Below are 25,141 nucleotides of genomic sequence, written 5' to 3' on the forward strand. Positions count from 1 at the left end.
TCAGCGTTTCCCCTTGCACACGTGCTATTCTGCGACGCCATTGCTAAGTCAGTGCGTGCCCTGGCACACAAAAGATGACATTATGTCAAAGATGAAGACATCTCTTTATTAACACCATATGCCTAACAGTGCCAACCCTGCTATCCGTGAAAGCATGAATGAGATTTGCGGAGTTGTAGCTGTGATTCAAGTTGGTCAAACAGTTGCTCTTGAACCTGGTCCCATCAACAGAGCAGCCCAGTGCTCCACAGGCACAACTACGAGCTGCCCAGCAAGCATAAGAGGTTGGACACACATAAACAGATAGATATACCACCATCTCTGTAAAATTTTCCAATGAGCACTCATTAAACCAGCATAAATTCTTTTTAAGTAGTAGCAAGTCAACTGTATTTTGCATAGGCAGTCTTACTAATGCATGAAAAGAACTTGGAAACTGGGCCCAAAGAATGATTAGTGATGTAAACAGGTAAGTGAACTGTGCTCTTCAATTCATCTCGATTGCAACACAACCCAATATTAGACATTACCTACGTGTTTATTGTCACTGTTCTCCTACATGACACTCAACAACAAAAAAATTCTCATACTCTTTTCTTAAACATTTATACCATTTACGTGTATGTCTGCATTATTAAAGTGGTCAACACGTCCCAAACATTTCTGATTGACACTGAGGTACATTGGAACCTCGTTCATACAAGTTAAATAAAGTGAGTGAAGCGTACTATAATAGAAAAAGTTAAATACAATTTAACTTTCATGCCATGCGGTTTTGCTTAGTAAAAATATCAGGAACACTAAAACTGGAAAATTCGATGAAACCAGAGCTTATCGAGATTCTACTGTAACAGACAGCAAAATTCACCCTCCCGTTTTGTAAAGCGTATGTGTTATGAATTTCGAATACCTCACTCAATAAAAATGTCAATAACCTATAAAAGCACAGTTAGTAGGATTTTCTATGCACCCACAGTAGTGAACAAGGTCATCTCCTGTCTCTAGAAACCTTACTTAAAAAATAAAAGCCGATTATGCCCCCCCGTGACACCTGTATGAACTGTCGAGCATCGATTCGCCTACGTTTTCCATGTATTGATCTGTCCTGTTCTTTTCCGTAATTTTTCTGTGTTTATCGGCTTTTTTCTGTTACTATCCTGCGGTTATGCAATTCGTTTTGTGATTATCTATTTTCTGTTCAACAGTGTCCTTTCTACTGTTCCTCTAAACTGTTCGCACTTTTTCTACTGCTTGGTGCTTTGAGCACAGTACATTTCAACTCCTGGCACTGGTGCTTCACTCTAAATCCTCCTGTTCCCTAAATCTGCGTTTATATCCCAACGTTGGCGTTTCAATGTTGCTCCACACGCTAAGACAGACAAATCAGCGCTACAGCGACACTAATATTCGTGGGCAAGCACTCTCGGACATTCCAAACATTCTGCCAGCTCGGTTTATGTTTATCGAACTTGAGACTTCCGTGACACCAACATTCAACTGCGTAACCCAACACGAAACGACAACAGGGCAGTCCCTTACACTGCTCTGGAGCTAAAGGTGAATGAAATGAGACCAGACAGCCAATTGGTCATTATGTACATATATTACTCTGTGATTTGTACAGGTGAAAGGGGCCGACCTCCTTGCAAAGAAAGTCAAGTCGGCGTCTCCGAGAAGTCCATCTCTATTAAAGAACTACCCGTCACACTGTTTGCGGCCACGTTCTCCCTCGTGTCCTTCACTCTTCTCATTTTTAGCTCCTCTTCTTCTGTTCTGGGCTTAAAGAAAAAACTGTGGCCTGTAATGACAAAAACACAAACGGGTCACATCCACTTCACAAAACACAATGCCTCAATGCTATTTCCTTGCAAGATTTTCAATAACTTTGAAATATTTTTCACAATTATCTCCACCGCTGCACTGCCAAAGTTACTCAAACAATAGCACTGTACTCGCAACCTACGAGAAAGTGTAAGCTCCGCCCACAGAACTGCAGCAAGTCTGCCCTTCATCTTTAGAAGACGATCGTGCAAGCTGGTTTCTGCTCTAATCTTCAGGTACAGTCTCCCAAATTTTCAACTACTGTGCGCAGTAGCAACTTTTCTCTGTGTCAATGCCAGAAACTTGGTTAATAGACATTCATTTGCCCTCACCCTTTTTTGAGACCTGGTTCTGTGAAACGGCGAAGATACACAAAAAACATTGCCTCTAGCGAACGATAGTTAAGGATTTGGGCGACTGTACTTATTCTTTACCAAGGTAAACGCGATGCACGTTGAAAGCTAAAGCTGCACGGTTACTACATATGACATTACGTTTGGCCAAGTGCAGACATCAGAATCCCAGATGAATTGTCCCACGTGTTCAAGTATAAGAAATTATTAGTCAGCTGCGAGGTCGTCAAAACATCACGTGCTACGTAACGCCAGCAGGCAGACAGAGAGTGTTCCACACTCACCCTCGTGGCTACAAGCAGCGCTAACTAACACTACCAGGTTTAAATGCACAGATGCAGCTGATCAAGTAGACTGGAGAATGACCGCTGCAAGAGCTCAGTTGGTAGAGCATCGGATGCATTCTTCAAACACTGCCTGGCTGCGGCAAGTTATCTTTTCATCCTTTTTACTTTTTTTCTGCTTATAACACAAATTTACTTTTCTTGGTTTAGCTGCACGTTAATTCTCATTAATGTTGTATATAACAAAGAGTAACATGCCCTTAAAATTCCTTTTTTTTGTTCGACCTGAAACCAGCAATGCAAAATGTGCGTCTGCATGGGAAATTTGGCTATCTGACACGCTTTAGAAGTGCTGTGCTATTATTGGATGGAGCATTTATGCAAATCACCTGCGGGACGGATACTCATGGCTGCAGGCAGAGCTGACATTTGCTTTGCAGATTGCAGCCGAATATAGTACTCTAGGCTCAACATCCACAGTGAACTTTTTTTTTGCAGCTGTGGGCTTTATGCCAGCTGACTGACAGCATGCACGTGTGAAGAGGTACGGTGGAACTTTGATTATTCATCCCCCGGTTTCACAACGACCCGCATTTTTCGATTAATTGGCTTGGTCCCGGCAAAACCCCCTAAAAATAATGTATTAAAATTGGTTATAAGACGCAGTTTTATGCCGACTCCGCATCTTACGACGACTTTCAAGTTCCGCCCGAAAAAAAAACAACAACCTTCACTAGAATCAAATGTCGACCCAATATTCACGAGTGCGAAATTTGAACTTGCACTTTCCTCAGCTGACATTTGCAAAAGTAGCGAGTGAGACATCAGAATAGTAAGTCTATTCTTCTGGAAGCTCGTGTGCTTCTACATACGCCTCGATCGCGTGCATACTTATACGGGGTTGTTATCTTGAAGACTTTTATCCACATATATAGTAGCTTCAGCCAGCCGAAAGGCTGATATTTGCACATTTTCGGTTCGTGGAAACATTTACTGGTTGACATACAGCTGTTCTCCTGCCTTTGTCACACTCGCAGTCAGAGGCTTCCGCATGCATAAAGGCGCGGCGTAGCTGTTTTCACCGTGCAAAATGACTTTCACATGACGTGAACGTTCATAATAAAAGCGGGATACCACTAGTTGCACTTGACAAGGAAACAAATTACAATGCGCACAGCTGAGTTGCGCATGATGCCAATCAGTTACGCATGATGCGATCATGCCAACTCGTGGTCCGTTGCTATTATGTGATAGCGATGACACCGCGCCTGACTCTTCTGATGGGAGGCTACTTGCAATGCGGTTTCGTTTTCATTTTCACCTGCAGGCAATTTTTTAGACTATGTGTTGGTAAAAAAATGTGCATTAGATTCTTTTTTTTTTATGGTTGAGAAAAAAAGGTGAGCTCGCACCTCCTTCAACTAAGTAATGCTATCATTAGCTGCCACTGCCAAGAATAATTTAACCTGCCTTACTTGGAGAGACATAAGATTGTGCCGTGTGCTTATTCAGGCAGTTTGCGTTGTTTTTTGGCAAGGCTGAGAGTTCCTGCCCATACATTTAGTTTTTCAATTATATGACGCCTGAATTATACGAGGATTTTGCGTGGTTCCTTGAAAGTCGCATAATCAGGGCTCGCAAAGACTCGCAAAAGTACTCAACACTTGTGAAGAACAGGTGGCGAAGCGGGGAATACCATACCTTCGCAATTTTCAAACTTCTCCCTTACTCGGTTTCGACAGCACGGCTTGCAGAGAGCGTAGACACACTTTGTACACTGCAAGGGAATGAAAATTACCATTTCAAGATTGAGCGACTCTCACAACCTGCCTTATGAAACAAACACGCAATGAAGCAGGTATAGAGAAAGTAGCCTCTGCCTTGGGGTCATTGTCTACTGGCTATTTTTTTCTATCAAATAAAAATTTTTATCTCGTATTATAGATACAGAGAACTATAGCTTATTTATTTCATTAGGTTGTGTCTCACTTGTAACGAGCCTCCCATTAATCACCCCCCATTAATTCTGATGAACTGCGCTATATTTAATAGCAAAACTGTTCAAGGGGCCCAGCAACACTTTTTGAGCATGGTCAGAAAACGCTGCTGATCGGTAGTAGAGGCTCCCGAGAACACGTGAGCCAAATATAGAGCAGCACGCGACCTGCGATCCACAACAAACAATCGGTCAGCTAAAAATTACTTTCCCTTCTCTCGAAAAATGACGGAGCAAGCTCAAAAATCACTCATAAAATGCCTATCAGCCATTGGCTGACTTCAACATAGCGCACTTGGTCGTTACAGGGATCGCCACAAGAGGCCGCAACTTGTCCACACGCAATTGCACTAAACAAAGCTGTGTATTCGAAGAAAAAAAAGAGAAAGAAGTGCTCAAAGTCATGAGGCACACATCACTTATTTTCTTTGCCCCTGCCATCTCCCTCTGCTTAGCTTCCAGTGCTTTCGTCGGAACGAGAAAAGGGAGAATGCAATTGCAACGTGCGATAAATCTTTGCAACTTCGTTTGTACTGCACGGATTCCTAAAATTCTTGCAGCATTGAATTCGTGAGGCAATGAGCTCTTTCAGTGAATCCATTCCATGGTTACTTCGAAAAGTGTTTCAGGGCCCATTTAAAATTGGAGAAACCCTGTCAGTCGCGAACAAAAATTATCATTATGAATCAGCGCACTCTCTCTCAACCCTCTTCATCTTGCCAGAACACGTGCGCTAATATGTCCGGCGTGATGTGCTATTTTATTTATTCTCTGCAAACCTCGTTATTACAAAGTAGCATATTAGATAAAAATACATTCATTATATCTGAAAATTTGTTATAAAGGTATATTCCTGACATCACTATTTTAATACTATTTTCCATTTTGTTATAACCAATATTTCATTATATCCGAGTTCATTATATCAAGGTTGGAGCGTTACAATCAAACTTTGCTTTAACTAAGTCGCATCCAACTATTTTTTATGTATGTTCATGTGTGTGTGTAGATATGCTCATGCAAAATTGAAAAAAAATTTGAAGGTCGTTAAAACCCTGGAACCGAAAGACTGACACCGTCTTCCCATCTCCCAGAGTTCGGTGTCAATTCCAGTCAGCTCTAGTATGTACAAAGGAAAGGTTCCTGCCAATGCTTACCCTTGGGTTGGAGCACTTGGCACAGGGCACGAACTGCTCGCGATTGGCGAACGCCTTGCGAGGGTTCTTGCGCAGCCGCTTGAGCTGCTTCCGGGACAGGCTGAGCAAGTCCAAGTCGGCAGGGCGCTTGATGACCGCCGTCATCTCCAGCAGCTTCTGGTACTCCGCATTCAGGTCTCGCTTTGTCTCCTGCGACACCTCGGGGCTAGTGGAGCGAGAAAAGGAATGTGGAGGAAATCGAGGAGACTGTACAAAAATGCAGCACGCTTGCCGCTAACTTGTGCGAACGTCTTGGCACGAAGAAGATGGAGACCACTGTGAGCAGCACAAGAAGAACAGACAACCGAATGACTGTATTCTTTGCCAAAGCGAGTGCATATACACTTTGTGACTGGATGAGTCATGTCTCACAACCGTAACTCAAATATTCTCTCTGCTCCCTCTGATACTTATGTGTGGAAGGACAGCTGATTCTGGAGCTTGATCTGGAATGACCTAGATAGTCCACTTTACATCATAAGTACCGTAATTACTCGAATCTAACATGCACCTTTTTTTCCGGTTGAGCGAATTCATAAATCGCATGCGCGTTACAATGGAGTACGAAAAAAAAATGAATACGGTCATTTTATTGCCATCAGCATTTCAAAAATGGCTGCTCCCTACGTGCGTCGGCATGGCGCGTCGGCCATTTCTGCCTGTGTTTCCCATGTGCGGCACTTTGTACGTGTGCTGAGGAGTTCGTCATCTTGTAGTGCATTAGCATCGACGGCGTTGAAGGGCCGACTCCAAAAACTTGAGTGCACCACAATGCCGCTTTTAAAAGAAAAGTCATCGCGTGTCCAGAAACTGACGGAAATCGGGCCGCATCGTGGTCATTCGGAGTTTCCGAAACGTACGTGTGGGACCGGCGGAAACAAAAGCAGAAGATTGTCGACAGCAAAGCTTCACGCAAAGGCTTCAGTGGACCACAGCAGGGTCAGTTTTCGCAAATTAAAGAGCTGCTCGGCAAGTATGTGCTTGAGCAGCGAGCGGCACAGCGGTCCGTGACGACAGAACTGCTCCAAGTGCGGGCTATGCAATTAGTCTTGGAAAAAGGTCCAATGCAGAGCCAGTTTAAAGCGAGCAGGTGCTGGCTAACTAACTTTATTTAGAGGAAAGGCTTTTCCCTCCGAAGGGGAACATGCATATGCGAAAAGTTTTGCGGAAGAGTACAATGAAAAGCTTCACAGTTTTCAGAAGTTTGTCCTAAACTTGCGGCGCAACAACGGCTACCTGCTTGGGCAAATCGGGAAGGCCCATCAGACGCCTCTTTACTTCGACATGCCTGGCACCACAACCGTCGAGAAGAAGGGGGCGAAACAAGTTCGCGTGCTGACATCGGTCCACGGTAAAACTACCGTGACGGAAAGCTCTGTTACACGTCAGATGGGCACAAGCTTCGCCCGTACCTCATATTTAAATGGAATACGCTCCCGAAGAAGTCGTTTTTTCGAGTGGTGTGATCGTGCGGGCCGGCGAGAAAAATGGGTGCGCGTTGCAATCGATGTCTTACGTTGTTTTTTTTTCGTCATAGAAATCGGGTGCGCGTTACAATCGAATGCGCGCTAGAATCGAGTAAATACTGTAAGTTATCTTTCTATTGGCATTAGTTTTTTTTTATGTTGCCATTTTCTTTCTTAGGTTTAAAATCAGAGGGTAGATTGTCCTAAGCTTCCCTTGGCTTCATGTGATCGTTCTTTTCCAGCTGTCCCTTGAGTGGTCTCAACATAAACGCCCACATCTGTACTTTGGAACAACTGTGTGAACATCTCATGGCATGTGCACCTCACCTGGGCCTAACGTACGGCTGGCAGATCCACGGCGGGAAGGGAAGGTCGGCCTGAGGAGAGTCGGGATCCGGGTCCCACGTTTTGTCCTGCAATGAGGCAACACATTTGCAACGTTGAATGGTAGATCAGCATCAAAGAGCATCCAAAAACAGAAGGGCCGGTAGTGAGCCCTCAAATTATGCATAGAGATAGCTCCTCATGGTGCATGAGAATTGATGCCACGTTTAGATGCATCGCTTGTCCAGAATAAATCGGTATCTCCAAACTTCTGGAAGTTATGAACTTCTTGTCCAGAATAAAAATGTTGATGGATTGATATGTGGGGTTTAACGTCCCAAAACCACCATATGATCATGAGAGATGCCGTAGTGGAGGGCTCCGAAAATTATGACCACTTGGGGTTCTTTCACGTGCACCCAAATCTGAGCACACGGGCCTACAACATTTCCACCTCCGTCGGAAATGCAGCCGCCGCAGCCGGGATTCGATCCCGCGACCTGAGGGTCAGCAGCTGAGTACCTTAGCCACTAGACCACCACGGCGGGGCCAGAATAAAAATGTGCAAATTGTATATTTTATGTTCAAAGCGAATAATTTCAATAGTATAATGACATATTATAAATAAAGACCATATCTGTCATGACCCAGCTGACCTACACACCATTTTTTTTTATTGGAACAAGGCATGTGCGAATATTATCCTCCTTTGGTTTGAAGTGAAATGAATGCAGCACTTAACAGTAGCACGACAACTGGACGCAAGTGATAATCAGTGAACACTCAAGTTTTAAATTTAGCACACTTAGAGCATATATTTTCACATAACAAGCTTTTCAATTTCAAAAATATTAATCTATGTGAGGGCAATATTACAAGTATGCTTAAGTGACGATATAGTCAAGTAACATTGAAGTGACACATTGTGGAAGTGTGGATCTTTTTAACATGTGTTTTCTTGGCATAGCAATCTTGAGCTGCAGAGTAACCACCTTTACAAGCAGTTTTTATGTCTATTCATTTATTTCAAGTTACTTGAAATTTAGAATAGTTTAAATTCATGTCAAAGCAAATTCAAATGCTGTAATATTCATTCAAACAATAAAGTACTCAAATATTTGCACATGCCTAGTCCAAAATAAGCCAGAAATAGTGTGTTCAATCTGCAGCAGTGCCACACAGAACAATATTGATTCCTGCGGGACAAAGCAGTGGCACCTTCTTTCATGTTAGGGCAAAATATGATGGATGCAGTGTTTTGCTCTTACTGTGAGAAACTGCATTACTGCTGCATTACAGGAACATCCACGTTTATTACACTCCTTGTACAAGACTTGCCAAAAAAAAGGAGCTCAATAATTTGATGAGGTTTTATGTCCCACAACCAATAAGGGATGCCATTGTGGAAGGCTCCTAAAATTTTGACCACCTGATGTGTGCCCGTAAATTTAAGCACTAGTGCCTCAGGCATTTTCTCAAAAAAAAAAAAAGTGCTTTTACATAGCTGTGAGAAAAACAGGCAAGCATTGAGATAAAACATCATAGTAACTCAAATCTCATTATAACAGTTGCATCTTCTGGTAAAATAAGTTTGCTATATTCGAAAATTCAATATAGAGGTATATTCCTAACACTATACTGCAAGAGTTTGCTGTATCTGAAAATTCATCATTACAGAGTTATATTCCCAACACTATACTGCAAGACCATTCTTAATTCACTTCATTATTACGAATATTTTGTTGCATCCTGATTTGTCATGTCAAGGTATGAGTGTAAATACACTACAAAATATGCCAATTTGCAAAAACCCAAAAACTCTATGAAAACGAAATCAATGATAAGCTAGGAAAGTTGTGCGATGCTACTGCACATTACATAATTATGAATGTCAGTCATGATGTTCAGCAGGTTCAACACAGGACGTAACGTGCAATCGCCAGCAAGCAACACGTTAGGCCATGCTCTGGACGCACCTGAAAACGATCCCTCAGCACCTTGGCAACCTCTTCAAACGTCTCGACCAGGCTCGCCTTGGCGAGTTTCTCCCTCAAGTCGACGTTCTCAGGCATGGTCATGCTAAAGAGGACGGAGAACCACAGAGTAGCAGAGTTAGCTCTGCAAATTCGAACAATGCACCCGAGTGCAGATCGTGGCATCTCACATCACTGTCATCATCACCCGTGAAGAGTTATTTCCCACCTGCTACGAGCAGCCTCCGGTTCACCTGGCTCCACGCTTGTGTGGAGCGAGCTGCGTTCCCCAAACATTCTACAGAACGAGTGTCAGGCATTGTAACTTGGGTGACTGGTGCAACGTTCACGAAAACATTACACAGTATTCAGTAGTCTGAAAGCATTGCAGAGCATTTCCACTGCAAAGGTGCAGCCCTTCATAATAGGACGCATTGAGCCAGCCTCAATTAACTGCAATGGCACGTCTCGCCTAGCGACGACTACATGGCCAGCCATGAATCTAGTATTTGGAAATTGCATGATGCGATTTTTCTATTCAATTATTAAGACACTGTCAATACACTATGAGCTTATGTGATGCCTCAAATCCACAATCACATCTCGCAGGTACCTGCCAAAAACATTGCATTACGGCCTCCCAAAGTCAATACGACTGAGTGACCGCCCAAAAAATAAATTTTTTGAGCAGAAAAAAAAATGTGGTTTTTTATACATTTGTCGAAGATAACTCAAAGGCAAAAGCATTCTTTTTTTTTTTTCACGTTTCATGTGGTTTTGCAGTGTGTGCTGGATGAGCTGACCATTGAGCAAGCAACAATGACATCAGTTGGCATCATGATGCGACACCACATTATGGAATGTCATAATGACATTGCAGGGTGACCACATAACATCATGATGATTTTTCTCGTCACTCGTATTGATGTTGACACCACCTCAAGTCACTCTTTGCGTTTGATAAGGCATCTTGAACTTTTGACTCAATAATGAAGACAATCGCTGTCGGTTCAGAACTGACAGCCGGCTTACCAGTGGTGCAGTAGCTTGAAGCAGTGACCTCTGATGTACGAGGTTGGACACGGATATTGGCGGACCAGCTCTAAATATTCCAGTGCTGCGTCCCAGACAGGCCGTTGAGTGCCGGTGAACAAGTACGGATTGTGAAGGTTGCCCTCTGCAAAGGAAAAACGTTGCCATATGTAGGACATTTAAAATAGCTGCAATAGAAAACATACCAAGAGAGCAGCACTGAGAATGCACACACACACACACACACACTTGAAAAACTGCCAGGCCTGCAGGGAATGCGCAGCACAGTCATAGCATAAGCTGGAAGAGCACAACCTTTTAGAGCCTTTTCTTAAGAACTCTTTAGGTAACTACTGCAAGCAAACTTGCAGGGTATTTTTTGCAGTAAAGAGACATTCACTATGCCATCCTTCGACATTTTTCGAAGAAGTGTGGCACCCGCTACATACTTGCAAGAAATTTTGTGCAATCCTTGATGCTGTGGCCGACGAAGATGAAGAATCAAGCCTGAAGCTTCTGTAATAGGTTGGAGCATACGATGACCCACTCGTTGCGCAATTCCCATTGTGTGAGGTCTGGTTGTTCAATGCTGTCCTAAAACACCGTTACTCGTAGTAATGCGATTACTTTCCCTACATAAAGCCTGCCTAAGGCCAGTTTGCAACAGAGTTTGAAGCACAGGTGTGGCTCTGTGGTAGAATACTGGGCTGATACGTTGGGGACCTGGGTTCGTTTGAGTGCCATTGTGTCCTTGGTGTTTTGCCATTACATAGTAATTTTTTTCCTTATTTGGCGTGGTAGTGATTACGGACCCTGCCAACGGCAGTGGACAACTACGGCACACGTGACCCTTGTTGTAATCCCGTAACAGCTTTTGCTGTAGTATGAGCGCCTATATGAAAGAGCAACAGGTGTGGCTGGAAATGCTGCATAATTCTGGTACCGCATGTCAAAATGTCATCAGGTACCCCAGCCTCACAATGTGAGCAAGTAGTACTGCATTCAGCGATGCAAAAAACCATTCCAATGGAGCAGCAGATGATTTAAAGCTCCCAGAATGCCTCCATCGTTACAAAGGAAATTCTGCATAACTTTCGCCATTTCGGAACTGATACTACAGGCAAAAATGATGGCAGCCTGCAGATAAGATGAGTTGAAATAACCACTAAAGTGAATATCACTTTGCTCAAAACGTTACAAACCACCTAAGCATCCCTAAGTGCATTGAATGCCGTACAACATCGACATCAATGTCAAGCGACCTTACTTCAGATTCTTGTCCGGTCACTCCCTCACCTGATGTCATCGCTTGGTTATGTGACCCTTAAACTACGGTTCTTACATGATCACGTGACTAGGCCATCTGACATCACCACTTAGTAATGTGCTCAAATTGTATTAAATAAATTTTCGAATCGGGAGCCAAAACCCGCATGACGCCATCACTTAAGCACACGAGTTTTCTTGTTTTCGAGTGTCTACGCCAATGAATGCAGAATTTGTTGCTTCATGGGGCATGTAATGCTTTGGTATTAAGGTATATGCTACTTCCACCACAAGACGACCACTGCTCGAGCTCTAATTTGCTTGGCAAAGTTGATGCTTTGGGGAAAAATACAGAGCAAACCAATCAGAGGATCAACACCTCACCAGCTGACATGACTGCATCAACTCCGGTCTCCTCCAGGCATCGCAGAGCGTCCTCCAAATACTGGATGTTTCCATTGGCAATGACAGGGATCTTGACATTCTGCCTGAAATTACAAACAATCAGAATGTCACGAAAATTGCACAGGACGCTTATCGCCACTCAAACTAATGTCATTGAAGTGGCGCTCAGCCATTAACACAAAGGAGCCATGTCACAGCAGTCTCTCCTGGCAAGTGCACCTCTTTTATACAGTGGACTCTCAGTAAACGAGAATCTATTAAACGGAACAACTACCTCTGATACTAGGTGTGGTTCAATACTAGTATTATGCACCTTTTTTTCATCTCCCATTATATAGGACTCTTGTAATATGAAACATCTTTTCTGGGTCCCTTCAGGAACCATTAATTGAAAGGCTACTGTATTTGACATTCATTGTAAGCATCTGTTAGTAGAATGTTGACAAGGGGCAAAAATAATTTAGGGTTTAGTTTGTTAAATCCGATAATTTGTCATATGCGAGTTCACTTGATTTCGGGCCTGGAAATGTGGGGTCCTCCATCAGTGATGAGAGTGGACAGTTGGAACACGTCATAGTTACCACGTCATTTTATCACAGCTAGTTATCACAAACTTGCCTTAGCCACCGGAGGTGTCAAAGTTTATGAGCAACAATGTTAACAGAAGACTTTTCTACTAAGCTATATTCAGATCAAATTAACAAGTGCCATTTGAAAGTGGCATTTACGTGAGTAAGCTACTAGTGTGGCTCGGTAATTGATTTGCGGAGTTTCAACATCCGCATACTGTGACACCAATATTAAAAAGCACTGACACAAAAATTTTTTATCTCGTTTAATCTGTAGCAATAAGTAGCTAACGGCCCACGAGCAACTGAACTGGAACGCTCATTTGCTCGAGCACACAATGGTTGATTATTCTGAGACTGTTTGATAGTGCCCCATCGTAGTTTTGGTTTTAGAGAGGGCCGAGTGAGGTGGGACAACCCAGAACGGGTTTTATGTTAGCATAGCTGGCTACATGGGCCCACAAAGCCTCATTCACTAGAGCACATTGACAAATTTCTTCAACAAAGGCTCCCTCAAGGTATTGTAAATGTGTGTGAACGCTCAAAAGTGCACTTCTGAGCCAAGGACGTCAGATTTTGTACTGCCGTGCAATTCCACAAAGGAGGGGCCGCTCCGTCTTTCTGTTGACAAGATTTGCAAACAGAGAGAGTTCGCAATGATTGTGGCAGCCAACCCAAACTCATCATGCAGGAGGCTGGTGGCTATTTGCATTAAAATCAAGTTGGTGTCCATGTATTGACATGGAGTGTTTTGTGTACACTTGTGTGACGCACACTCGTAAAGTTGCCTTTACATATATTCAGCTAATTAGCCACTGATAACTTGTAGATGACGTGTGTCACAACAAATATATCCCAGAAGTTATATTGCCAACAAAATCTTTTGTCAGTACAAAAGACTGCAGTAGTGAGCTACGGATTATCTTTGATCACTTGTTTCCTTACAGAAGAACAGACACCAAAAGCTTCGAGAAAAAATTTCAGGTGCCCAAGCACTACCTGAGGAATGACGAAGCACAGGAAAATAGTGTTTGACAATCTTTTACTATGCTTCACCTTCTTTTGGTGGTGCTTAAGTGTATAAAATCTTTTTCCTCAGAGTTGTGGACCAACTAGCCCAACAAGTTTTTTTAAGACCAAAAGCTTAAGACGAAAATTTCAAAAACGCCTGCCAGGAGGCACAAAATCTCTGTGTGAAAACATATTTGAGTACTGAGGTAACAGTAACACCCCGAGGAATACGAAAGCGGTAACATGAGCAAACCAACAAGCCATTTAGTACACTTCACACATGCGCCTCCGTTTTCGGCACCAGTTGTGCCGAATTGTGTAGCTGCGTCGCCTCGTAGCAGGACCATGATGTCGTTGGTGTCGGCGTTGGCTGAATCCGACTATCAACATTCACTCGGATGCGAGCAAGTAAATATGTGGAAAACCGTTTCATTTATTACCCATTGGCATCGAACGTTGAAATGTTTTCTACACGAGGTCATAGTCATCATATTTGCTGCACCCTTCACCAGTGCCAAAGCTTTTTTAGCTCCTTTTGTAGGCTTCTGCGAGGGTTCGAAGCAAATAGTAATTTTGATGAAATAATTTTGAATTGAAAATCGAATTCGTATAGTACATATCACATACTATAAAAAAATGTACATATTTGTCAGGCCTGTGCAAATGCAGTTATTTTTAATTAAAAGAAAGTAGAAACAACTTTGAAATGTAGCAGCATTTTACTTTCAGTCGAATGTAAGTGATAATCTGTAAAATATTACGTTTTAAAATTTACTATACCTAACGCATATAATACTTAATGCATATAAACTGGTATGTTCAGCATATAAACTTGAAAACAATGAGTCGTCGTGATGGTAATATGTTTATTTAAACTTGAAGTGGAGCTTCCCGGCAGTGTAGATTTCCCCTGGATATGTGTTTTCACCAAATACTTTACTGGAAATACTTCGAAATATTTAAGGCAGGAAACCCGGGCAACGAAGCCGCCCACAGACAAGCTCGAGGACTCGTATGCCGAGCGGTGGGCCAGACTTCGGACCACGATATCGAAGCAACTGAAGCACTCATCACCTTTCACGACATCACACAGTACTACAAGCTATCAAGGCAAACCAGACCACCCCCGCACCCGGAACTAAACAAAGCTCAACAAATCACTTGGCGGCGGCTTCAAACGAACTCATTCCCTTCCCCGTACATATACAGGCACATATACCCTGCCTTATTCACATCTACGTGCACCCTTTGCAAGACCCAGACCGCAACCTTGGATCACATCATCTGGGGATGCAGCAAGGACCCTCCCCCACCAAACCTCCTAGGACAGTCACCTTCAAGTGAGGCCTGGGAGAGAATCCTCACGACCACAAGCCTGGACACCCAGCTCCGGGCCATCAAACGCGCTGACGAGGTGGCGACCAGGCATGGCCTGACAGCCCTCGCCACTTAGGAAACCGTCAGCTGCCTTAATAAAGTTGTTTACTACTACTACTTCGAAATATTTAACAATTTAAATTAAAGCAAGTTCAAATACAGCAATATTTGCTTTAATATTTGACACATTTGAATATTTGCACAAGCCTACTTCTCGACATTTCTGCTCATATTTATTGCGATAAGTCTGGAATAGGAGCCACGCCTATTTTATAGACAATGAAATTCAAATGAAGTATAGCATTAAAGTCATCTGTTCTCTGTCAAAATTGGTCACAGCATTTCTCGGAAGAAGGCAAAGCTCGCGCTACAGAGAGTTCTATTTCGACGTATCGACTTTTTTATCACGCACAGTACACGATTACTTTTGCCTTTCCTTTTTGTTAGGATGCAGTCACTGTGGCTGTGATCGAACGCATGGCCTCATGCTCAGGAGCACAACGCCGTGGGCACTGGGGCCACAGCAGTCGGCATCTTGCGCGAAAGAGAAGAACAAAGGCACTCACTTCACTGCCCTGATGTGTTCCCAGTTTGCAAGCCCCGTGAACGGCCCCTTCTGGTCTCTCGTTCGGCCGTGGACAGTCAGCACCTGAAACCGAGAACAGATATAATCACTTCACCACGACCACACTCCCATGTCGTGGCCTAGGGAAAATTTCAAGGGCTGAGGTTAGAGCCCTGCGAAATATTTTTTGTTGCTAACAATGGCATCCCACAAAAAAAAAAAAAGAAAAAAAGAAACAAATTCTAAGGGTCTCTTACATTGCCACTCAGATGACTCAAAGGGGGCAAGCATTAGTGGAGATGTATTGTATATATTCATTTATTTTATTTAGAAGTACTGCCAATCTCAAATGATATATAGGCAGAGAAAGGGGGGTTACAGCAGAATACATAGAAACAGTAAACAAATTACACTAAGCTGTACAACAATACACTAAAAATACATAAATGAAAACATACCTACAGGTTACACAATATAAAGATCATTCCAATGAAAAGAAGAGTAACAGAGAAAAAAAACAGTACATAAAAATAGTTATGTTCATAAATAAATGAGGTAATAACATAACTCAACCGTGCTGTGTTAGCAAAGCTTCCTTTATTGCCGTAGTAAGCCTGTTTAGTGAGTAAGTGTTAGAAGTTGATGGGTATAGTTCATTCCAGTCTGTTATCGCTTTCGGGAGCGGGAGGTAAGAGTATTTAAAGCAGTTAAAAGGGCGTGCATATTTGATTAGTGTCATGGAGTGCGTGTTATGTGTAGGTCTAGATGAGGTTACTGAAATATATGTAGTGGTGTCAATGTTGACTTGGTTGTGTAAAAGCTAATGCATGAATTTTTGATCAAGTTAGTCTGACTCTATTTTCAAGGCTAAGAAGGCAAGCCCTTTCCAGCAATTCAGTTGGTGAGTACGATGTTTAATTATCGCATAATTAGGGGGCGACACCGCGTCGCTTCTAAGGTCGCTCGTAAGCAACGTCTCTGTTATAGCAGCGAAGTTTGGTTTGAGGCGCAGAAGCAATGATTCAAGGGCATCCATTTTGTTGACAATACTGCGAGCATTGATGCAGCTTATTTGACCCGTCGTGGCCATTGCACCGATGCAGGGTTTTGCTGGTTCACCTGATGGGTGGACTCGTCCTTTAGTTGAACTGCATCATTTTAAAAGGGATGCAATGACAAAAGTGGACACACGGCTCATGCAGTCATGCGATACGTGCCGTGTTGCTTGCTTTCCTCACGCCAGTTTTTCATCCAGGGTCACATTTCCACGAGGCCCATACAAAGACTTCACCTTAATAACATTTCGAACTTGAGAACTGCCAGAACAATTGTTTTGTCGTAACAAAATACAGCAAGCAACGTATGCAACACATACCTGACACCCAGCAGCTTCCAGCATTTTGGCGTACTCAACGGTCTTGTCAACTTCGGGGAAGACCCGAACTTTGCACGTGATAGGAATCTCGAGCTCCGTGTGCAACTTGTTCACTGCAAGAGCAATTGAGGACAGAAGACACAACTTTGAGGCAAGCAAAAAAGACCATTTGTTATTCCCTAGGAAATAGCTGCAGCAAATGTAGAAGACAGTAATACTAGTGCTAACAGTGATTAGATCTGTGCAACAGGTGGAACCACAAAAAAAAAAAAAAAATGGCTGCAATCGCAACATGACTTGTTGAGAACTGTGAAATGTGAGAAAGCTTAGTGAGGGTGCGAAACGAAACTACCAATTTTCCGACTGGGTCTAATTGATAAATAGACAACCATGACTAACTGTTAAAGCAACCAGGTAGCAATGTTAATTTAATTCATCCTATCTAACGCTTAAAAATGGATAATATTGTACATACTCCTCGAAATTCATCATGTTTATCAACATTTCAAACTTGGAATAAATTTACTTTCTCGCTAGAAAGAGATCAGTACATCAGGGACAGTATGAAGTAATCGTAATGTTGTTTTTATTGCAACTTCACACCATTGACATTCTGTGAACGAGCCATAACTTTGAGGCCGTGCACATTTCGCTCGTCAATCACGTGGCGACTGAAAACCGCAAATACCTATGGCGTCAAAATGATGAGCATGTGGAGATTATGCTAAGTTATGCCAAGCAAACTTGAAAATGCAGAACAGCCATCCTTTAAGAAATGTAATAGAAAGCAGCGGTAAATTTCATTCCAGAAAAAAAATAAAACTTTTTTTTAAAATTTTAATGAGATTGTAATCACAGTTGCAATATATGTTATGGTGACGACAAAAAAATTATAAGCAAGCTACGCTGTACCCATCCTGGAGAGAAGATCCCACTCGTCCTGAAGGAAGGCCCCGTAATGGCCGGCACGGGCAATGGCCTGGGGGCAGCCAAGGTTGAGATCGACGGCGCAGCACTGTCCCACCACCATGCGGGATGCCTCGAACAGCACGTCCGGGTCGTTGGCACAAAACTGCGCAGAAGGCACGAGACTCAGATTCTAAAATGAATCTGAAATCAGAATCTAAAAGATGAAGACAACATTGTCGACAGAGGCCAAATGGAAGCCCTAGCAAAAGAAAGATTGGTTGCTAGAGGAAAGGGCCGTTTGGTAACTGCACTGTTGTCAAGCACTTGGCTGTGTGTTTAGTAAACACTAATGAGGCTAAAGAAACAGCACAAACACACCAGACACCCCACAAAGAAATGTTGTGCCTTCTTTGTGGGGTGTCTTGTGTGTTTGTGCTTCTTTGACATGGTGTCTTAATTGTTGTGGGGGGCCTCGCGTGTTTGCACTGTGACTTTAACCGCATAACTATAACGAATAGGCCTGAATGAAGTTTTACTAAAGGACATAATGCACACAAGGGTTAACGGCAGGCACGAAATGGGCAATGGCAACTGAGTAATGGAAGAGATAGAAACAGTGGAACTGCTTGAGAGAAGGAGCAAAGCCTATAACTCACAATGCACAGCATGTTTACGCTTGAACATTGGCTAGCAGTGTGAGGTGTGGAAGAAGGAGAGCAGACATAGAGATAAAAGAGCCAAAGTGTCTGAGGCTGACAGCTCGGCTGGCATATGGTGCTACGCAAATGCTAAACAAGCTCTTTAGGAATGCGCCAATTCATATTAAACGTTTCAACGAGGGTATTCGTATTCAACAAACGTGCTGCACAGCAAAGTGATGTGCAATGCACTAAAAACTTGCAGAAAATATAGACAAATAAACGAATTTGTCTTTCAAATGAATTGTTATTCTTTTTTATTGGTAAAGAATTGTGGATGTTATGTTTGTTACCACACTTGAGCTTAATCCACTAACTTGCGGTGCTGCATTGTCAAATAAATCTGACAGTAAAACTGATTTTTCATGATGACTACCAAAAAACTAACTGTTATTGCTAGAGGAATCAGCGATCTGACAACATTTCAATTGAGTCAGACTCAAGTACAATTTGTCTTTACCGATATCTGTGTACACAGCACGAATTTCCGAGACTGAATACTTATTGAAACAGAACTGTCAATAATGCTCACTCTTCCACGCCCAACCTCTACTCGCGGTGTTTCGTTAATGGTAACATATAGCACACATCAAACTGAAAATCAATGCGAATGAACATAGACCCACACAAATTGGCGGCAACGCAAATTGAACTTGACGATGACGAACGACACCGTGAAATGCTAAATATAGTCAACAAGTCGAAACCAAAGGACACGTTCAGGGTGGTTTTGGGAATTAACTGAACTACAAAAGATAAACATCAGCTTAGAGCGGCACTACGCACAAGACCGACGAACTGAATAGGATCGCGGCGTCGGCAAGGTTCCTTTTGGCGTTGCATAAGTCTCGCAACAACCACCCCAAAGTCTGGCAACAAACTTATGCAACGCCAAAAGGAACCTTGCCGCGGCGTCGTTTCCAGGTCATTCATTTTAGCGCGACGTCGTGGGAAGGGACGTTGCACGTTCTTCGCGCACCTGAACTATGAGCGGGCTGTCTTCGTCACAGGTGGCCAGGGTTTCCTTGCGGTACTTGGGGTCTTTCAGGAAGACGGCCGCGTGGAGCATGGGCGTGTAGCAGAGTTGGGCGCCGTGCCTTCGACTCAGCAGACGCCAGGCCAGCTCGCTCTGGTCCACCATCGGTGCGACGACGAACTTTGGGCTCTTCAGAACTTTCGTCCAAAACTCGTAGCCCGACAGTTTCTCGGGCATGGCGGCGGACTGCTGCGCTGTGACGAAACGAAAAGGCTAAAACTTCTAGGCGCGTGCGTTTACTTCGCAAGCATACACGTATGTACAAAGCACGAGCTTCCACACAAGTACAGTGAACTAGAAGGTTTATTCTAGTTCACTGTAACACAAGCGCGTCACGCCAAAGAGGTGCAGATGATGGGAAAGAGAAGTGGATTCCGATGACTGGATTGTACCGGATCGTTACTGGATCGCAAGAAATCTACTGCGTCACACTATAGTGGCCATTACGTCATTCGGTTTTCTGCGGTGTCTATCAAGCTGTATGCCAAACCGCATGACAAACTCATAAACTATACAACCTGTACAATATAACGTTAGTTGTACAGCAAGTATAACAGTAAAGTTGGCGTTTGTCTATTGGAATGCATGGGTGCAGTTGATGGTTCAGTGCAATGATTGCAACCTATTGAAACTCGTTTCGCTTTCGTAAAACAAGCCAGATCCAAAGTGATCCAAAGCTCTTTCTGGTCCACAGTAATGGCAGCGCACGTGGATGTCAAGCGGGTACGTGATGTTTACAACAAGATAACGCGTCGCTTTATTTCTGATGCTTCCATAACTGATCATTACTCAGGATCAGAAGTGTCGCCATACCTACAGTCAAAGCGATCGCGCTCTATTAGTCGCGTTCTGACGTTCTTTGCTGTCTTTTCAGGTGGTGGAGGCCATAAAGGCGCTTCGCACCGTAGAGCGCAAGCACCTCACCAAAAAGCCTGTCAAGAATATTCTGGACGAAGACACAGCGCTGGAGCACGACGTCTACCTCCAGTTCACCCTCAAGAAGATTCCCTACAACAAAAGTGCGCAATGGATCAAAATGTGAGTCCCATCAGGCAGGCTTTCGAGGGATCTGCGAAAGAGTTTTCAAACGGTGCCTACTTCGCGTGGAATGACAGCCTGCGAGAACAGCTGTGAACTTTTTTTTTTTTATTTCAGAAATCTGCCGCACAGCCTAACGAATGACAAGGCCGAGATCTGCCTCTTCACTGGTGACCTCGACAAAAAGGACAGGCGAGCCGACAGCGAGCTGACGGTCGATCACTACAAGGAAGTTCTGGCCGATGCTGGCGTCACTAGGAACATTGAAGTAAGCACTCTTCACCCCCCCCCCCCCCTCTTCCCGCCTTCTTTGACCAAAAAAAAAAGGGGGGGGGCTGAGTTCCACACACACAGACACACAAAAAATAGAGAATAGAAAGATGGAGACTTGGTCGCAGCACTCCAGCACGTTGCGCTTTTGCAGCAGCGCTTTGTACTTGTGTATGGCCGAAATTCTGCAGCTGATATTGCAGTTACTCATGGCTGCGTGATAAAGGCATGAAATAGCGCTCAGACACAGGACTCGCCTAATCTGCTTGTATGCTTAAGTGTTCTCTTGGCTGATACCTGTCGTATTTGTGTGTCAGGAAATAGTTTATTGATTGTATCAGTTTATAGTTTTTTTTCTCTTTTTTTTCATTTTTGTTGAGCCTTAATATAAAGCAGCCATCGCGTCCTCACCATAAATGTTATAGAGTTGGAGTACGTCTATGATATTGTACAAACTCGTTTCCTTTTCAGATCGTACCACTGCGTCAGCTTAGGACGGAGTACACTCCGTACGAGAGCAAACGCAACCTCTGCGCCAGCTATGATGTCTTTCTCGGTGACAGCAAGATCCTGCCCCTGTTGCACCGCCTGCTTGGAAAGACGTTTTTTGCCAAGAACAAGTATGTTTGATTTCTCGCTTCTCTGCTGGCCTGTTGCCAACGTGAACCTGGCTTGTCCACATATGCGCCCTGCACAAGGCTGCTCACTTATCCGAATAATGTGAGCAGGGACGGGGCTGTACTGTATAGAATTTAAGTTAATCAACTGTACACTCCCAGCTGCACTTGTAGTGCTTAAACCGTGCGAGTGTATGGCAGGGTGAAGCGAGTAGATCTTCAGCTACAACTGCTTCTGCTCCTTTAATATCCGTTTGTAAATGCATTTGTAAAGATATATATTAATAAATCCATTTGTAAAGCGCTCTAGTTTTGCAGTGCAACAGCATAGCCACCAAGCTGCAACAGTGAATAAATGAATCTTGGCAAGACATTATAGCACAACCACAAAATGAGTGGCACTCCCGTTTTCAGGCTACCAAGACGCGTCGACTTGTCCTCCAAGCACCTCAGGCGTGACATCGAGGCGGTATTGTCCTCCACCGAGCTTCCACTTCGGGGAGAGGGAACAGCGAGGTGGGTGTTCTAAATATTTGACGTAACTGAATTTGTTCAGTGTTTAGCCGCTTTCATCTTATCCCTTGACGCCGAAATCCTGCGCAGCACGGTGAAGGTGTGCAACCTGGCCATGAGCGACGCCGACGCAGCCGAGAATGTGATGGCCGCCTGCGAGGCGCTGGCTTGCCGCTTGCCCGGAGGTTGGCAGAATGTCCTCTCACTGCATATCAAGACCCAGAAGTCGCCCAGTGTTCCCCTCTATATGTCTTTCGGTAGGTCACCAATGCCGTCACATCTAGTGCAACCGACCACAACTATGTTTTCAGACAAGATCAGCAAAAAAAAAAAAAAACTGACAAGGACGAAGCAAGACTAGGACAAGTGCTGGACAAGCTTATCTTGTTTCGCTTCGTTGATTATTTCGTTTCATCCCTGTCTGTGGCGCTGGTGTTACTTGAAAAGGTTTACCTATGTGCTGAGCTTGCCACTTCAAACAGTTTTGTTCACCCAGTCGTGCATTGCACTTTCCAAGAATCTCAATTTTTGTCGCCTTCTTTAGAATGGTTGCAGCTTTGGCTCCCCATCTGACACTGGTGTCACATGGTGCATTTGCACCACGATCGAGCCAGTTTGGGACTGAGCGTCTCGTTTGTCATCGATTCATTTTGCACAAACTGCACGGATGAGATCCAATAATTGCACTTGAGAAGGTTGATCCAGATGAGCCCGGAATGCGACGAGAAGTGCACCGTGCAGCACACGTACGAGTTAGCTTTCGTGAGCACACTGCACTACCCACTTATTTGAGAGCGTAGAACTAATCAGCCCATCTTTACTCAGGTGTGTCTGGCATTACATACAACATTGCTTCTCGATATCATTTCAGTCTTTTTAACATCTGCCACCATTTTACTGCTGCCGTACAGGTTCGCGCAATGCGATTCGCCTACCCAAGCCGCGGGAGCCGGACGACGACGTCGAGGGCGACTTAACAACCATCCCGGGAGCTCGCGTCACGGTCAAGCGTTCGGGCCAAGTGACGCTTCACAAGGCGGCTAAGGACCTCACAGACGAGACGCTCGGCGATAGGAGACTGAGGCGCTTGCTCGAGATCCAAGAAAAGAGTGCCGAGGAGACCACACACAAGTGAGTGCTGCGTAAATGTTGCCAGTATGGCAATGTACTGGGAGAGATTAGTCTGACCTTGTTGAAAAAACTTTGGGACAATGAATTAGCTGTAACAGGTTGCCCAGCTAATTGCAGCCAGAGTTTAGAAATGTGCCGACACACTCAATGATGACGCAACCTAATGCAAGTTGCTGACTGTTGCCTAGAGTAAGCCAGACTGTTGTGATCTAATTAATTGCTTAATTAGGCCACTTAAAATTGACTTGCTTTTTTTTTCTCGTACATACATTGTGTCGAAGTAGTGTCGTAAAATTGTTTTGTCGACTTAAAAGAAAGAACGAATGCATTTCTCTGAAGTACGAAGCGAAAACAGGAAAGTCAACTTGCATCCATGACTCCATTCTGTTTAGGTCTGAGTGTATATATGTAATGTTGTGCTGGAAGGAACTGCTTTGTTCCGAGGAACTTTGAGTAAAATCGACACCTCTTCTATAGGTTCGACAAGAAGGCCAGGTGCCGCAAACTGCTCATTCAGAGCACCATGCGGAACAAGAAATCGCGCAAGAACAGACGACTCAAGGCTGTCAAACGTCTGGCACCTCAAACGAAAACCGCAAAGACGAAGAAGCAAGCCACAAAACCGAAGAAAAAGGCTCCCAAGCAGAAGTGACCGAGCAATAAAGATTCTATCTAGTTACAGTCGTGACTTCAGCTTCTATGTTCCGACACTGCATACATAGTGACCAGTAGGTGTTCTTGGTTGATACAGTGCATACAAGACAATGAAGAGAAACACAGACAGCGCCTGCCTTTGCTTGTTTTCTTTGTCGTCGTCTCGGTTGCACTCTTACCTACCAAGATGAATGCATAGCAACTCGCTCAAGCTTCCATTCTTATGCAGTATTTCTTGCACAAGTTCAAGCATCAACAAAATACGCTGGGACCTCTTCCCATGGCATCTAAATAGCATCAAGAAGTCATCGTCGAATGCACAATGAAAACTGCATGCTCCACGGCCATCCACCAATTTGCCGTCGGAGGTTATCAACAGGTTGTAAAAACGAAAATATTGTGAAAGAATAGTTCCTTTTTTCTTCTATTAAAGTCCACGTGTTCTTTCACATGTAAAGCATGTGAAAAAACCATTCTTAATTCACAGTAGTTTTATGCAACATGTGCAAGAGGGATCTGCAGTGTTTTTGGACACCTAAGTTCGTCAAAATATTTGTAATCTAGAACCACCAGCACTACAATTTTTACAGCGAACTTATACTAGGTTAGGAGGTGTGAAAATGTCGTCCGTAAGGACGCAGAAATTGCTGTCGACTGCCGATTATTCGGGCATGCTTGAAATTTTGACGTTTTCACGGCATCGTCACAAGTCCTGTAGATGACCAAAATTTTGGACGCGAAAAATCTTCGTGGTATGATTTCTCTTTTTTTTTCTTCCCAAACTGGAGGTCCAAAATGGCATTAGTTGATGCCCCCTACCTCTACTGTGTCTATGACTTCAGTTCAAACCAGCTCTTTCGAGAGTTGAATTTTCACGTAGCAGAGTTCGAAATGCAGCTTTGTTGCAGCTTCATAATGCAATGCATTTATGATTTACCGGACCAGACAATATTTTGCAATACTCTAGACTACAATAGCTAAAGATGAAGCCAAGACTGAAGCATGCATTTCTCAAATGCAGCAATAGAGAAATCAAGCTTTTGAATTTTTTTTATATACAATATGTGGTAGTTCTTTCTATTCTCTGTATTAATTCACCTAGAACAACAAATTTTGCAAGTTTTGAACTTGGCTGAAAAGCAATATGTACCTCCATCGTGCTTGGCACGGCTGCAAAGTTTAAGCTTCAAAAAATGCCTAAAGTAGACACTTCAGGAATTCACACAAAACTTTCACATGTGGAAGTTTTTCTAGATCATCAT

General features: G+C 43.6%; 2 protein-coding genes across 2 annotated transcripts; one reads left to right on the forward strand and one right to left on the reverse strand.

Moving 5' to 3' along the window:
• Window positions 1-1,584: 1,584 nt before the first annotated feature.
• On the reverse strand, window positions 1,585-20,008 carry Dus1 (Dihydrouridine synthase 1). The gene is made up of 11 exons (XM_037430857.2): window positions 19,600-20,008; window positions 17,926-18,085; window positions 17,014-17,126; window positions 15,640-15,722; window positions 12,096-12,199; window positions 10,446-10,590; window positions 9,417-9,519; window positions 7,444-7,529; window positions 5,612-5,816; window positions 4,160-4,235; window positions 1,585-1,798 (listed from the first exon to the last, which is right to left on the reverse strand). The coding sequence occupies exons 1-11, from the start codon at window positions 19,831-19,833 to the stop codon at window positions 1,656-1,658; spliced, it is 1,452 nt and encodes a 483-aa protein (XP_037286754.2). The 5' UTR covers window positions 19,834-20,008; the 3' UTR covers window positions 1,585-1,655.
• A 219-nt stretch (window positions 20,009-20,227) lies between these two features.
• On the forward strand, window positions 20,228-23,906 carry LOC119179910 (ribosomal L1 domain-containing protein 1). The gene is made up of 8 exons (XM_037431030.2): window positions 20,228-20,379; window positions 20,531-20,694; window positions 20,812-20,962; window positions 21,436-21,584; window positions 21,996-22,097; window positions 22,185-22,351; window positions 23,006-23,225; window positions 23,703-23,906. The coding sequence occupies exons 1-8, from the start codon at window positions 20,353-20,355 to the stop codon at window positions 23,875-23,877; spliced, it is 1,155 nt and encodes a 384-aa protein (XP_037286927.2). The 5' UTR covers window positions 20,228-20,352; the 3' UTR covers window positions 23,878-23,906.
• Window positions 23,907-25,141: the final 1,235 nt, after the last annotated feature.

Source organism: Rhipicephalus microplus, chromosome 7 (assembly GCF_043290135.1).
Source record: "Rhipicephalus microplus isolate Deutch F79 chromosome 7, USDA_Rmic, whole genome shotgun sequence".
NCBI lineage: Eukaryota > Metazoa > Arthropoda > Arachnida > Ixodida > Ixodidae > Rhipicephalus > Rhipicephalus microplus.

What these genes read in the sequence shown, in the direction of transcription:
- LOC119179910 (XM_037431030.2), top strand. Translation starts at nt 20,353, where the DNA reads ATGGCAGCGCACGTGGATGTCAAGCGG. An exon ending in ACGTTTTTTGCCAAGAACAA is followed by an intron (nt 21,585 to 21,995) that starts GTATGTTTGATT and finishes TCCCGTTTTCAG; the next exon opens with GCTACCAAGACGCGTCGACT. An exon ending in TCCCCTCTATATGTCTTTCG is followed by an intron (nt 22,352 to 23,005) that starts GTAGGTCACCAA and finishes GCTGCCGTACAG; the next exon opens with GTTCGCGCAATGCGATTCGC.
- Dus1 (XM_037430857.2), bottom strand. Translation starts at nt 19,833, where the DNA reads ATGCCCGAGAAACTGTCGGGCTACGAGTTTTGGACGAAAGTTCTGAAG. An exon ending in GGATCTTCTCTCCAGGATGG is followed by an intron (nt 17,127 to 17,925) that starts GTACAGCGTAGC and finishes TTGCTCTTGCAG; the next exon opens with TGAACAAGTTGCACACGGAG. An exon ending in TGATGCAGTCATGTCAGCTG is followed by an intron (nt 10,591 to 12,095) that starts GTGAGGTGTTGA and finishes TTTCCTTTGCAG; the next exon opens with AGGGCAACCTTCACAATCCG.